Genomic DNA, 15,380 nt, shown 5'->3' with positions numbered 1-15,380 from the left:
TACACGCCTAGCCCAACTCCTCCCCGAGCTGGGCTCTACCTGCCATTCATGCTTAGCAATTCATGGTTCCCCTCCAGGTGCAGCATCCGTGGTTAACTATCACAAGGTAGCCAAGTTAGTCTGTATCCACAAAAACAACAAGGAGTCTGGTGGCACCTTAAAGACTAACAGATTTATTTGGGCATAAGCTCTTGTGGGTAAAAAACTTGAGAGATGCCCAAATAAATCTGTTAGTCTTTAAGGTGCCACCGGACTTCTTGTTGTTTTCATGATTAACTGGCTGCTTTGGGCCGACATTAACCTGCTCAGGGCTTGTGTGGAGTGGACACCCCATACAGTCCTTTAATGAGCGGTCGAGTAGTGGATATCAATTGAACGCTAATGCCAGCCAGACTAAGCCCAGTCTTCTCTGATAAGGAGATCTAGTGGCCTGAGCCATATGTCCGTAGCCAGGAATTTCTCTGTTCCCATCTTGGTTCTGACTGACTTTGGAAAGTTTCTTGAAGATGGAGAGTGCTGTTGTCAATTTGTTACATTAATGTCAGTCTCCTTTGTTGCCCCTAGCTCCCACTCTGGATTGTCTCAGTCAGAAGTACACATTAGTTTGAATGACAAACGACGGAGTTATGACTATCTCTCTATCCATTCAACTCCGAATACAGCCAGCAGTGAGTATGCTAGTCTGTGACGCACTCGGAGTGCACCAGTGATCTGAAAAGGAAACATAACAACTGGCACCATGGGACTCCAGGTTCATCACGTCTCAGTGATGGCAGATCAGGTGTACTCACTTTACAATGTAAAGGATCGTTGTTCTCACGCCCAGGCCTGCAAACTATCCCTGGGTTCAGCGACTCAAGCTGGGTTCTTTATTCCCCCTGCATCGACACTAGTAGTAAGGGCCTGGCAGGCCAAGCTGTTCCTCCAGTGATGCCCCATTCTCTTCAGTGAGGTTGCTTAGCTGTATCTAAATGCCTGACATGAAGTGGCACAGATGTCAGTAAGGGTGGAATTTGGCCTTCCAGTGGAAATATAACAGCAATTCTATAATTGATGCGTGAGGCGGCAGAGAACGCAGCTCCCCCTTCTATGCCTGTGCTGGCACTGCAGGAGTAAAAAGCCATAGAAATCAATGTTAGGCACTGAAATCAGCAGCTGTGACTCTTAGACACGCTGGGGGTGATCTGATGAAGACAAAGATGTTATTTTTATACAGCCCCTTTTCAGAACAGAGTCACATTTTCAATATTCACTTTGCAGTAAGTGACATGGTACGACCAGTGACCCCAACCAAAAAGCCATCGTGACGTCTGGAGCTGTTTGGATCCCATGACAGCACCTGCCTCCTTAGCCAGCAGGAAGGGCATGGAGATGAAGGCCCTGATTTGAGAAAGTGCTTTGGCATTGCTGCACTCGGCATGGCAATTGATTTAGGAGCCGAAATTTCATTTTCAACAGGGCTAGCTGCCAAAATCCCATTGCCAGTCGATGACACTTTGGCTGCTAAATCTGCTAGGTGTTGCAATGCTGAGTGCAGCAAAAGCTAAATCCCTTTTATGACCCCAGGCCTTAGGCGTAGTGAGATTTGGATACCTAATTCCCATAAACTCCTTTAAAGATCCCAGCATGGCCCCTCCCCCTTACTGCTATTTATTCTTTGTATTATCATAGAACCAATCACGGACCAGGCCCCCACCGTGCAAGGCACAGTACATTTCCAGGTGTATTACAGTAGCCTAGGAGCCCCAGTGATAGACTGGGACCCTCTTGTGCTGTACAAACAGAACAAAAAGATGGTCCCTGACCATCTAAATAGAAGTGGTCCCTCCAAGTGAGGGGAAATATGTATAGGTGGGACATTGTGGGGGAAGCTTGCACTGTAGTGCTTACCTGTTCTGTAGCTACATACAGGACGCCAGTCTACAGGGCTCTCCATCTAGCACCTCTCATCTGCAGCATATTCATGTAAAAAAAGGAATAATGATGTTGAAATTAAGAGGAAAGCGTCTTAACCCTAAACACCTGAATGGTCAAAGAATGTAAGTGTCCTCCCCTTGTCTGCACTTGTCTGATTATTCCAGCTGTTTTGTTTCTGCAGCCCCAGGTTCCCCAATCAACCAAAGAGAGAATGCACTGGCTGGATTAGAAAGAGAAATCATTTGTGTCACTTTGAAACGAGATCCTAAAAATGGCTTTGGTGAGTAAGGGGCATGAATGGTATGTTTGTTACCAGCATGTAACCAGCATGTTTGTTACTAGTTTGTTACTGTCCGAGCATGTATATAGGCCTTTAGATTCTTTCTTTCTTTCTATACAGTTTTTAGACATCTATTTAGAAAAATAAATCTGGCAAACAGGATAAGCAAACAGGATATTTGCCGTGTGAAACTGGGCAAGTCAGTAGCTTCCTTGATCTTGCTGATCCAATGTGACTGCCAATGGTTGCATATCACTTTGAGGTCCGCTGGTTAAAAATGTCAAAGCATCATTATTAGCCAGTTTTTCATCAGGTTTAACCAACACACAGAAGTTTGTGGTGGCCTCATTGGGTAGGCATTGGGTGTAGAACCAAATGCGCTAGGTTCTGGACAGACATCTGTCACTTAGGAAATTTGATTTTTTTTTTAGGTTTTTTTTGTTTAGCATTTTATGCCAACATGTGGCTTGAATGCATGCACTGTGCAGTTATATATGTCGCTTACTTAGCTGCATAGTGACTATGCAACCTTAACTTGGGTATTATCTGACTTTTAAATGCCTGACTGTACAACCTTAATATTATATTATGTAACACACTGACAAAGTGTGTAATGCATCCACTGTTCGATATTGTCCCACTAGAGAGTAGCAGCCTACTGCTGCAGACAGCTAACACAGTTACTTTTTGAAGTCTTAAGTAACAGAGATCTGTACTGAAAGTTCTGGGTTCAAAACCAGCTGACAACCAAGTGGGGAGTTCTTAGAGTAAACAGAATTATTATTTAGAGCTAAGCCCTAAACTGAAGCCTGGATCCAAACAAACTTGAATCTTGTGAGAGATCTGTTCTGGATCCAGACAGCACAGTTGTGTGGTCTAGTGTTTAGAGCACTGACCTGGGACTCAGGAGATCTGGGTTTTATTCCCAGCTGTACCAAGGGGCTGCAGTCACTATCAGGCTGCTGACTGGCTGCTTGCTGACTCCGGCCGCTTCTTCTGTGGCCCTGCTCCCGTTCCCCATGCTGCTGCCTAGAGGAAGTGAGAGCTGGGTCCAGGAAGCAGCAGTAGCGCTGAGGAAATGGATGGAGCTGGCAGTCAGTAATCTGTCCCCATCCTGTGCATATCCTGGAGGTGCTTCCTCTGGGCTGCTGCTGCCTGGATCCCATTCCCCATGCTGCTGCTTGCTGCACAGGGGCAGTGAGAGCACGGGGGAAGGATGAACACCTCCAGGGAGGCACAACCGACCTGGACTTTTCCTGCAACCCACTGATGAGTTTGGGAAACACTGGCTTCTTTGACTTGGGAGCATGGCTCTTCGGGGCCCTGATTCAGGAAAGCACCGCTATTCTGGAAGGGCACCTAAGCACTTGCTGCTAAAGTCAGTGGGTCATAAGTCTGACTGATAAAGGTGATAGAGTTGATGTAATATACATAGATTTCTGTAAGGCATTTGACTTGGTACTGCCTGACATTTTGATTAAAAAACTAGAACAATATCAAATTAACATGGCAGACATTAAATGGATTAAACACTGGCTAACTGATAGGTCTCAAAATGTAACTGTAAATGGGGAATCATCATCAAACGGGATCCCCAGGGATTGATTCTTGGCCCTACACTATTTAACATCTTTATCGATGACATAGAAGAAAACATAAAATTGTCACTGATGAAGTTTGCAGATGACGCAAAAATTGAGGGAGTGGTGAATATGAAGAGGACAAGTCAATGATACAGAGCGATCTGGATCACCTGGTAAACTGGATGCAAGCAAATACTGTGTGTTTTAATACAGCTAAATGTAAAGGTGTACCTCTAGGGACAACGAATATTGGCCATACTCAAACTAGGCGGGGGGCCTTTTTCCTAGGAAGCATTGATTCTGAAAAAGATTTGAGAGTTATGGTAGATAATCAGCTGAACATGAGCTCCCAGCGTGACGCTGTGGCCAAAAGGACTAATGCAATCCTGGGATGCATAAACAGGGAAATCTTGAGTAGGAGAAGAGACGTTATTTTTCCTCTGTATTTTGCACTGGTGCAACTGCTACTGGAACTGCTGTGTCCAGTGGGGAACAAATATTTAATAATCAGCTCTTCAGTCTAACAGAGAAAGGTCTAACATGAGTCAACAGCTAGAAATTGAAGCTAGACAAATTCAGACTGGAAATAAAGTGTACGTTTTTAAGGGTGAGAGTAATTAACCATCGGAACAATGTCCATCACTGACAAATTTTAAGTCGAGAGTGGATGTTTTTCTAAAAGATCTGTTCTAGGAATGATTTTGGGGCAGTTCTCTGGCCTGTGTTATACAGGTGATCAGACCGGATGATCACAATGGTCCCTTCTGGCCTTAGAATATATGAATCTATGAAAAAAAAAGTGCATACTTAAAGTTAAATGCAAACTGAATTGCTTCCCGAACCAGGGCCTCGATGAGGCAAAATCAAAGAGCTCCATTCCCCAGAGCATGTAGATAACATATGGCAATGGAAAAGATGCTTTTGTTCTTCTAAGGTTCATTTTTCTAACACCAGCTTTCCCAACTTCTCATGCTATCTCATTTTTGCAGGTTTTGTAATTATTGGAGGAGAAAATGTGGGGAAATTAGACCTCGGAATATTTATCGCATCAATTATCCCCGGGGGACCTGCAGACAGAGCTGGGCATATCAAACCAGGTCACCGTCCCCGGTTTTTAATTAGAATTCAAATGCTTTCATGGTTTAAAATGGACTGATCTGGCCTTATTTCGCCTCCTCCTGATGTGTTTTGTTTTAATCCTGTTCTTAGGGGGACGACTCATCTCCGTGAATAATGTTAGCCTCGAGGGTGTTTCTTTTAATACCGCGGTTAAAATTATACAGAATTCTCCTGATGACGTGGAACTGATCATCTCTCAACCCAAAGGTACAATAGGGCTTGGGAGGTGAATGGTTTTATGGGCCATGGGAGTGGTTGGCTCAGGGCACTGGTAATGGGATACCTTTGGAGGCTTTTGCCTCTTAACTGTAGGTCAGAATTCAGCCCAGCTCGGTAGTGAGTGCATGTGACCACAAGTAGATACCCGGGACAGCTGTTCAGCAGTCACTGTGAAATGAGCTGATGCTCTAAGGACCTGAGCCAGCACCACAAGAGTCAATGGGAACTTGGCCGTTGACTTCTATGGACTCAGGATTGATCCCACTGTCCAGTTCTTAGTCAGTGGGTGTCCACCTCGCAAACCACCCCTCGTAAGTGGCCAAGAAATGAATGTGCCATTGAGACTGGGCTCATAGAGATGGTTACAAGCGGCAGATTAAAACTAACCAGGGCCCAGATGCACCATACTTTGCATTCCCAGAGAACATCAGTGCCCCCATAGATACCTTAAAATTCATCCTCCAGCTCTCTAACTCATCCTCTTTGGCCCTCCTCCATCTAATGGATCTTTCTCTCTCAGCATTCCCATAGGGTCTAGATGTCTCATAGAGTAACTGCTTTATCAGACCTGGATCCCAGCATCCAGGTAATCAGGAGCTCATATACCAAGGTGAAGGGCACAGTATAAGAGCCTGAATAGAGATGAAAGTTCCTCTTTTAATCCACTCTTGGTGCTCCCTCTAGGGCAGTATTGAGGCACATTAGAAGGGTTCTGTTGTAAAACTTACATGGTTGCTACCAGCTGTGTACTTTACCTGTTCTATAGCTATAAGGAGATTCAGTCCCCGGGGCTGTCAGACCAGCAATCAATTCACTCAAAAATGGGGAAAAAAACCAACAACAACAAAATTTTGGACGTTTAAAATCATAAAATCCTAAAGATGTTCTGTTATCTGCATTGGTTAAGAAAAGGTGCTTACGTTAAAAAACTACAGTATTTAATAAATAGTGATTAGTTGTATCAAAAAAGATGATACAGGTAAGAAATGTTTACAGATTGTTAAAGCAGTTGCATTATCAATCAAAATAGTCAAGACTGAAATGTGATTTCCTTCATAAATCCCATCCACTCTTGCCTCTTTCAGGAGCTAATAAATTTCTTAAAAATTCTTTTTGTGCTAAAAGTCTCCATGCTCCATCTTAGTGCAAGGACAAGGTTTATTCTATTTAAAGTTTCAGCAAAATATTCTCTGAAATTTTTGAGTCCTGCAAGGGTGAAATGAATACACTTGCCCCACATTTTCTAAGCAGAAATGCTTATCTCCACAATGGCTTGTTTTGTAGATCTTGTTGAGATTTCAGGACCAAGCCACTTTTGAAGTTAACTCCTCCTGCTGTGCCAATACATAATAATATCTTTCTCTCCACATTTTTGCAGCTGGCAATGTTTGTTTTTGGTCTGTTTTCGTAGACATATCTGAAGAAGGACTGAATGAGGAGAAGAATTTGTCGAGAAAAAACAGCACTAGTGGGTCTGAGATCTCTTGTGCAGACAGTGGAAGAAAAAGGATTCAAGACTGTCATACAGCACCTTCCAAAGAACTAGACATAAATACAGATGAACTCGAGAAGGTTCTTTCCTGGAATTTAGCACCAAAATTGCGTCCCAAGATTCCTGTTCTTTCAGTTGACAGTCAGGATATGGAGGTAACCACAGTTTTGATATTGCTCAGCTGTGACACTACGTCAAATAAAGAATCATAGAAATGTTAGTGGAAGTATCCATCCCCCTGCACAAAGGCAGGAATAAGTAAACCTAGATCACCTCTTACAAGTGTTTTTCTAGCTTGTTCTTAATAACCTCCAATGATAGCAATTCCACAACTTCCTCAGGTGACCTATGCCAGTGCTTAGCAAGCCTTATAGGTCCACTGCACACTCACAATATTTGCAGATTTGCTGCTTCCAATGGAACAAAACACCGCAGATTACCAGTTCCACCTCAGATCACCGCTCCACTTAACACGCAGCACTTATATATGTTTATAGTGAAATCAAGTATAGGTTTCTTTAACAAAGCATGGAGATTCAAGTAAGAGCAAGCATGCATATTAGAAACAAATGGTTACATATAAACCAAAATCATAACACACGTTCTAGAGCCTAGATTTAATTAGCAAGATATTCTCATGTCTAGTAGAGTATTGTTCACCCAAAATCCTTGCAGCGTTTTAGAGTCAGGTTTGGGTGTGACCCTCCTTTCAGGAGATAGACATGCTGTTGGCTTGCCTCCTAGGTGAAGGACTCAGTATGATTCCTCACACTCCAAAATATACAAGAACAATCCTTTGTCTTTATTCATAAACAGGACACCCGCTGCTGTTTGTGTCGTCTTGTCAATTTCACAGTCTCTCATTTCATTACTTGCTCAGTATCCAAATAGGCATACAGTATGAGGCATACAAAGCACAAGTGGACAGGCAGGGAGACAGGTGTCTGTTGCCTCCTGTCTGAAAGGAACATTTCCAAGGTACATCACCTCCTGGTGACCTGCCTTAACTCCAAGACCTTGAGAACATATTTTCATTATAGACACATAACTCCTTAAATATTACCCACACATACATTTTGTAATAATTACGGTGACCATTGGGTTACTGACTCTCAGCAGACACCTCACATGCCACCCCTCAGTGCACTTTTATGCCTATATCTGACACAGGGGATCCCTGTAAAATCTGTGCACCCCTTGTGCTTTCTGCCCATTGGCCCTCGGTCAAAAAATGAGGGGAAAATATCAAGGCAAAATTTTGCTTTAAAATCTTCTGCTTTTGTTTATCAAAATTTTGAAACTGGGAAATATTGGCCAAGTCTAGAGCTGGTCAAAAATTAGGGGAAAAGGTTGTATTGTTGGGGTTTTCCCCCCTATTTTTTCTTGTGAAAATGTCAAGATTTTGATTGACGTTTTTGCAGAAAATTTCAACCAGTTCTAGAAAACCAGACAGAAAATCTTATGGGTCTAGCCTTGACTGACCTCCCTGTCTATCCACAGCTTACGTTTTGAGCCACATTCTTCTGTGAGTGACGCTGGTGTAAATTTGGAGGAATGCTGTGGATATAGGTGGTGTTACTCGGATTTACACTGGCGTAAATGAGAGCATGATTGAGCCCTTTATTTCTGCTGGAATATTTTTTTTGACCTCCCATGTAACAGTCTCATTAGTGTTTATATTTTGAGACAGGAAGCCAGCTCCTCTCACTTTCCACCATCTGCCGAAAGCAATTCAGATGAAATCTATTCTGTGGAGTTGGTTAAAGAAGACGGGACTCTTGGAATCAGTGTCACTGCAAGTATTATTGTTGATTTTGCAATGCATCCTTAACACTGTGACATTACCTGGTACACATGGCAAAGTGCAGCTCTAAAGGAAGATGTACTGATAGCGATACCCAGCACATGAATTTCAGTCTGAGATCCCAGTGCTTGATGAAGTGATTATAAACCACGGATTCTAGTCATCCCAATTCTCACCATTAGAACCCGGGCTGAGGAGCTGCAGTGGCAGAAGGTCAGCCTGGATAAAGGTCACAGCAGCATAAGCTCCCTGAAACCGTAATGCAGCTGCAGGCTTGAAAGTGTCAGGGTATGCCAGGGAGGGGCCTGGCCAATGCATCTGGGAAATGCACCAATTCAGAGTATTCCCTAGACAGCATCTACTAGTGAGGCTACCATGGGATCTCAGTGGGAACATAATGTTTCCTTCCCTAGTTCAGATGTGCCAGGGTGGGCAAAAATGGCAATGCTGAATGTTATTTCACTGGGAGATAACACCCCCTACTGCATCTGGGGAATTAATCAATCGTCCCTATAGATCCAGGGATCACTTCACCAACCACTGAAATGCAGCTGCCACTGGGATGGAAAGCAACAGCCATTTAATAGTGTGTCATAGATTTCATAGAGTTTAAGGCCAGAAGGGACCACTGTGATGCAGAGGCAGATTAGGGGTTTGTGGGGCCCTGAGTCACAGCAAGTGGAGGCCCTTCCCCACCCCTTCTGCCTGCAGTCCTCTCCTCCCGGCACTCTTGATAGGCAAAATGGATTGGGGTTTGGCCCACTCTCTGCCTGGCACTCCTGCCGGAAGTAGGGTTGGGGTGTGGGGGCTTACCCTGCTCCCTGGCAGGAACGCCCCCACCCTGCTCCCTAGCAGGAGCGCCGGGCGGCAGAGCACATCAGGTTGTGGGGGCCCTCCAGTTGACCGGGGCCCCTGGGTATGGGCTGTGTTAACTCAGTGACTAATCTGCCCCTGCTACGACCATCTATGTATAACACAGGCCTGTGTATAACAGGTCAGAGAATCCCATCCTATGGCCTTGATACTTAGTGAGCCCAATAACTTGTGGCTAAAGTATATCTTCCAGAAAGGCATCCAGTCTTGTCCACTTGAAATTGCCCAGGGATGTGGTTTGGCAGAATGGAATTAAGTGAGTTTGGAATTTACCCAGGGCCTGAGGACTCACATTTCTCTTCTTAGGGAAAGTGCCGTAGGATTGTGAATGGCTCCAAGTGGTCAGGAGTCACAACCTTGTTTTTATATCTCCTCTGAAACATTAATAGCCGTTGAGTGCATTGCACAGATTTAGGGAGTTGGGGCTGTTAGCAGGCTTTGAGATGTAACCACATTCCCAATGGCATGGGGAGGTGTTTATGAATGAATATGATTAAATAATTGTGTGTAGCCTTATCGATCTGCCCAGTGCTTTACAGAGAGAATAAGACATGGCTGTTGCTTTGAGGAGCATGTTATAAACTAGGTACAAAGTGGGGGAGTAGTATCTGTTTCCAGTCCACCCCACCCCCATTTTAAAAATATGCAATTTCTGAAGCCATTGTTGATTTCTGAAAAACTCTGTTCAGAATTTGCTTGGTAACACATCAAAATATGGTTTTGATTTTACCAAGGGAGGAGAAAATCATGCTGAGGCACTAATGTAAATGGTGGATGAATATTTGCAGGGTGGGATCAACACTAGCGTGCGTGATGGTGGAATATACGTGAAGTCAGTTATCCCCAGAGGACCAGCTGATAAGGATGGACAAATAAAAAAAGGTAGGACATTTGACAGTACAATTCTGCTCTGCAGAATTAAACGTTTGGCTCTGCATTCTCTCTAGGGGTCTTTGAAATGTGTTAACAGTTACAAGTTGGAGGGGCAAACAAAACTATTACCTTCCAGCTGTCTGGGATTCAGAATATGCAGTCCCTGTAGCTCACTCTGGCAATACTTGGTGTCCTTTTGTAGATTAGGGAACTTTGACCAGTGGTTCTCAAATATATGTTCAGTGACTCCACTTGCGAACATCTTTTAGTGTTGCTTTTGGTATCTAGATCACATCAGTGCATAATCTGAAGGGTCTCTCATTACAAGGACTATCTAGGAAATACTGCAAACACAGCAGTAACAGTATACAGTTGTAAAGCCTAACTCACCAAGATCAGTCACAATTGGCAAAGTGCTGGTAGGTCATCCCTGTTAGATTAAAATGTCAAAGCAACTTGCCCCGATTGTTGTCTGCCCCAGGTGATCGGCTGCTGGAGGTGGACGGGACCAGCCTCTGTGGCATCACGCACAAGCAGGCTGTGGAATGCCTGAAGAAATCTGGCCAGGTTTGTAGAAGGGGAGATCTCAATGATGGCGTAAGGGGCTATTTCATGTGAGTCTGGGTGGCAGAACTGGGCCCAGGAACTTTTATTTTCTGCTCTGTTAGTTAGAGAGAAATGAAAAGCCAATGCTGATTATGCAGAGTGTCAGGGAAACTTGTCCATCATCTTGCTAGGTTGTCAGGCTGCTTCTAGAAAGGGGACGTCACAAATCTGCAGAGCCGTGTCCAGCTGCTAAAGACAGAACAGAGGAGAAATCTGTGATTGTTTCCTTGGCAACGCCCTTGTCAGCCGGTCCCAAGGGCTACTCCTTTGCAACAGATGGTGAGCAATGATAAAGGCACCCAGGGTGTCTTCCTCCCACTTACTCATTCCATTCTGTAAGAAGTGAATGGAAGATCATACAAGATTTGCACTGGTCACAAAAAGATATGCCAGAATATTTCCTGCAGATTATACAGTGTAACTACATATTGAATAAATAGAAGCATAACAGGTAATACTAGTGCCATGATTTAAATGAATTTGTTATTTCTGAAGCATTTTGGGTTGCAACTCAGATACACCAGCTAATTTACACCAGTGTAACCCTGTTGAGGTCAGTAGAGTGACTCCTGGTGTACGCAAGAGCAAAATCAGGCCTGCCAGGTATTGTAAGTGGCACTTTTTGCTTTATCCTCTGGCTGAAGCACTACATATGCACAGTTAATTGATCAAGGGATGAATAATGGTTCCCTGTGCAGGGGTGCACCAGTCAGGATGGGGCAAACAGCCCCTTTCTCCTCCTCCACCGCATCTTCATGCCAGGGGCACCCACACACTGCTATGAGCACGAAGACAGAGTGGCCATGTCACTCTTGCTAAAGGAGGAGTGCCCGGGTCAGGGGTGTGGCCTATGATGCACTTACCCTGCCAGGAAACCAGAGCTGAAAAGAACTGTTACTGCCCTTCTTTGATGGTCCAGCACGGGGGTGGGCAAACTTTTTGGCCTGAGGGCCACATCGGCGAATAGAAATTGTATGGCAGGTCATGAATGCTAACAAAATGGGGGTTGGGGTGTGGGAGGGGATGAGGGCTCTGGTTGGGGGTGTGGGCTCTGGGGTGCGGCTGAGGGTGAGCAGTTTGGGGTGTAGGAGGGTGCTCCATGCTGGGATTGAGGGGGTTGGAGAGTAGGAGGGGGATCAGGGCTGGGGCAGGGGGTTGAGGCATGGGGAGAGGCTTAGGGGTGCAGGCTCCGAGCGGCACTTACCTCAAGTGGCTCCTGGAAGCAGTGGCATGTCACTTCTCTGGCTTCTAGGTGTTGAGTGGCCCCTGACCTTTGGAGCAGGGCCATCCCGTGGCTTCCAGGAGCCATGTGGTGCTGCCCAGACCTGGCGCCCCAGCTGGAGCACCAGAGCAGGGCCGAGCTGGCAGCAGCGGAAGTTCATGGGCTGGCTTAAAACGGCTCACAGGCTGGATACAGCCTACAGGCTGTAGTTTGCCCACCTGGTCTAGCAGGTCCCCCTCTCAGTTCCCCCAGAAGTACTCAGTCAACAGGGTGCTGCCACTCTCCAGCCCTTTCACCTCCTTCCCAGCACCCCTCTTGAGGCAAAAGCCAGGATTTAGCCCTATATGTCTGGGAGGAGGGCATGTCCCTCTCTCTAGTCTGTAAGAAAACAACAGGTCTGATTCTGTTCTGCACAACCCTAGATTTACTCTAGTGCCCCCCCCACAACTCCTGACTGATGCTGGTGCAAGTGACATCTGAATTAGGCTCAGTAAATATACTATAAATGTTATTTACAGAGAGCCCAGACCAGGTGCAGAGTCTGTCCTCATCTGCCCCAAGGCAATGTTCCTCTCAATTAGTGCTACAAATCAGGAGCAGATCTGCTGAGGCAGAGGGCGTCGTTTTTATATAGGCACTTTTCAGAGCTGAACGGCACTTTATGGGATGCGAGCGCTGTGCAGCACACTCAGGTTCCTGTCCCCTCTTTGAACAGATAATACGTTTGAAGTCAAGCTGATGAAGAACTCGGGAGGCCTCGGCTTCAGTTTTCTGCAGATGGAAAGAGAGGCTTGCGAACACCTCGGAGGAGAGATTGTGAGGATCAAAAGACTGTTTCCAGGGCAGCCAGCTGAAGAGAATGGAGAGATTGAAGTCGGAGACGTCATTTTAGCTGTTAATGAGAAACCTATTCAAGGACTCTCGTATCAGGTACCAAGCAGGGCTCTGCATGGGCCTCCCGCTGTGTAACATATTAATTAAGTGTGAATGAAGTTTCACCCCACCATTTTATTCTTGCCCAAAGGGCTCAGTACAGGCAGCACTCTACTAAGTTTGGATAAAATCGTTATGCAGAATTTCCTTCACTATTTAATGTCCTTGCTCTCCACTATTGACATACAAAATCTATTGGCAAACACACACCAGTTACTTAATTAGCTGCAGTCTGTGTTGCTTTTAGATACATGAGTTGGCACGCTTTCCCCTCGGGTTCATGTGTGTTTTATAATGTCATGCTAAATACCATGTGCAAGATTCCAGTAAAATGATATAAAGTTGGAGTAACTCCTTTGTCTTGAGTGAACATTACTCCAGATTTACACCAATAGGTTTGGATTTGGATCTCAGTTCTATCTTGACTGTTTATTTTTCAAAATATAATATTTTCTTTCCTTGTGAAATCATCTGATAGATCTACATGAGTGAAACCATGGTTAATGAGGTTGCCTATTGCTGAACACGGATGATGGGTAATATTATGTAACGCTCTTATTGAAAGCATAGCGGTGTGGTTAGCAAGAGACAGGGCATTAGAAGACTTGCATTCTGTACCCAGTTCTGCCATTGATACTTTCTGACCATTAACAAGTCACTTAAATGTTCCATGCAGTGGTTTCCCCATCTGTAAAATGAAGATAATAATACACTACTTACCTACTTTGAGCTTCTCTGATGGAGGGAGCTATAGAAGTGTATATTATTGCTTTACTCAGGTGCTATGTTAAAAAATGACCTTGCATAAATGACACCATAGAGTTCCGTATTCACCATGTCGCACTGGTTTCAAGTTCAGATCTGCTCAGGTGACATTTAAAAGTATGGTTTGAAAACAGATAGCTGTGCAAACGCCACCTGGGATTGGAGAGTCAAGCTAGGTCCTCTCCAGTTTTTGCTTCATCGTCATAAGAAAGAGTTTGGAGGCCAGATTAGTCCTCCAGTGACACTTGAGGAAGGCCAAGTGGGTTAACACTGGCGTCATTGAGGGCATAAACGGAAGGTAGTGAACGTAATATGGCCTATCCAATCTTCCCTGCCACTACTGATGGCCAAGATAGAGAGAGCCCAGCTTGACTCTCAGATCCTAGTTGAGTTTGCACAGCTAGCTACAGGAAAAAACATAGTTTGATTGGCAAACGGGGATGCTCTGTCCCGGAAATCAGTGAGATATAAGGAATATGGAACCCCAGCTGCCATATTCCATGGTAGAATCACACTTTAAAGCCTCTTCCATGGCTCTTCCAGTCCTCGTCCCTCTGAGAGCGAGGCATGCTGGGAGGGAGGAGCAAAGTGCTGACAGCCTGAGGGATCCGGAGACATTCTGCCTTGTGTATGGAAGGGGGCTTTCAGGCAGTGTGCTCTGTAGTTCCCCTTACTGCTGCCCCCAAAGTGCACATCTTGCCTGCTGCTGCTGCTGACAACATGAGTGGGGAGGGGGCTGCATGCCTGGTGGGCTCTACAAGGCCCTTGCAGAGCTCAGACAGGCCTCTCTTGCCCAGAGAACAAGTTTGAAGGGGGAAAGTGGCTTTTTTCTCCTTTCTGCATTTCCAGTTTTTAGCCAGGGCAGGAAGTGGGAATGGCTCGAGGAAGGGGCTGTTCCCACAGCATCCTCAGTCTGGTTAGAAGCAGGCCATGCTAGAAATCCCCCAGGGCTTTGAAGAGCATCCTAGCATCTCAGTTCTTGTTCAAATTCCAGGCCCCAAGAGGTTTGCCCATCCTTCATGTATGATGATGTAACCTGTACTGTAGCATTAGAGCAAGGTCTTCAACATGCAGCTGGGGCAGGAAAAGTGCTCGCTATGCAGTGTGCAAGGCTGGGGCTAAGATGTTCTGTGCTGGTTCAGTCATTCTGTCCACATGCTTAATTCACATCCCCTCTGGTCAATGGCCTCCCCGTAACTGGCTAGACATCCTTTCCATACGCTGTTAGGGACAGATCATCCCAGGCATGGGAAAGGCACAGGCAGAGGCAAATGCAGCAGATTCAGCACAGTTCTTCCATGAGTGGAGAGTCAGAGTACAGAGAGTCCATCCAGGCAGTGGGATTTTCCCCTAACTCCATGTACCAATCAGCACCACTCCTCTGAGGCCTCTGCAGCAGGTCTGCAGAGGAAAAAAATTGTGTTGTGGCCAATCTGAACAGATCTGAACTGAGACTACATAGGTCCAAAACCCACATGCAGCAGCTGTGGTAGCTGACTGTGGAGGGCTGCAGATGTATGTCATGCCCTGCCCCTGGCTTGAAGAAGAGTGTTCCCTCCCCTCCAGCTCCCTGTGTAGTGTCCCTATGCACAGCCCCTTTATTCAGTTTGTGCACAGAAATCCAGATTTGGCCTTTTAGGTACTTGTTCGATGAGTGCAAAGATGCCCCTCCTATGACTTCTCCTTTTATACAC

At 45.4% G+C, this 15,380-nt stretch overlaps 1 protein-coding gene across 2 annotated transcripts in view; it reads left to right on the top strand.

Moving 5' to 3' along the window:
• FRMPD2 (FERM and PDZ domain containing 2) overlaps positions 1 to 15,380 on the top strand; it is a 135,015-nt gene that overhangs the window by 63,314 nt on the left and 56,321 nt on the right. Inside the window, exons 18-27 of one of the 2 annotated variants that reach the window (XM_050960056.1) lie at positions 565 to 668; positions 2,099 to 2,197; positions 4,770 to 4,877; positions 4,990 to 5,106; positions 6,530 to 6,765; positions 8,301 to 8,405; positions 10,076 to 10,169; positions 10,642 to 10,727; positions 10,898 to 11,045; positions 12,704 to 12,918. In XM_050960056.1, coding sequence (XP_050816013.1) covers positions 565 to 668; positions 2,099 to 2,197; positions 4,770 to 4,877; positions 4,990 to 5,106; positions 6,530 to 6,765; positions 8,301 to 8,405; positions 10,076 to 10,169; positions 10,642 to 10,727; positions 10,898 to 11,045; positions 12,704 to 12,918 — 1,312 coding nt within the window. Of the gene's footprint in view, positions 1 to 564; positions 669 to 2,098; positions 2,198 to 4,769; positions 4,878 to 4,989; positions 5,107 to 6,529; positions 6,766 to 8,300; positions 8,406 to 10,075; positions 10,170 to 10,641; positions 10,728 to 10,897; positions 11,046 to 12,703; positions 12,919 to 15,380 lie in introns of those variants that run through there. The other variant, XM_050960054.1, reaches the window with a different exon arrangement.

Source organism: Gopherus flavomarginatus, chromosome 6 (assembly GCF_025201925.1).
Source record: "Gopherus flavomarginatus isolate rGopFla2 chromosome 6, rGopFla2.mat.asm, whole genome shotgun sequence".
In the NCBI taxonomy this organism is placed as follows: Eukaryota; Metazoa; Chordata; order Testudines; family Testudinidae; genus Gopherus; species Gopherus flavomarginatus.
The sequence above is the reverse complement of the archived record's forward strand: the minus strand, read 5'-3'. Positions and strand labels throughout refer to the sequence as shown.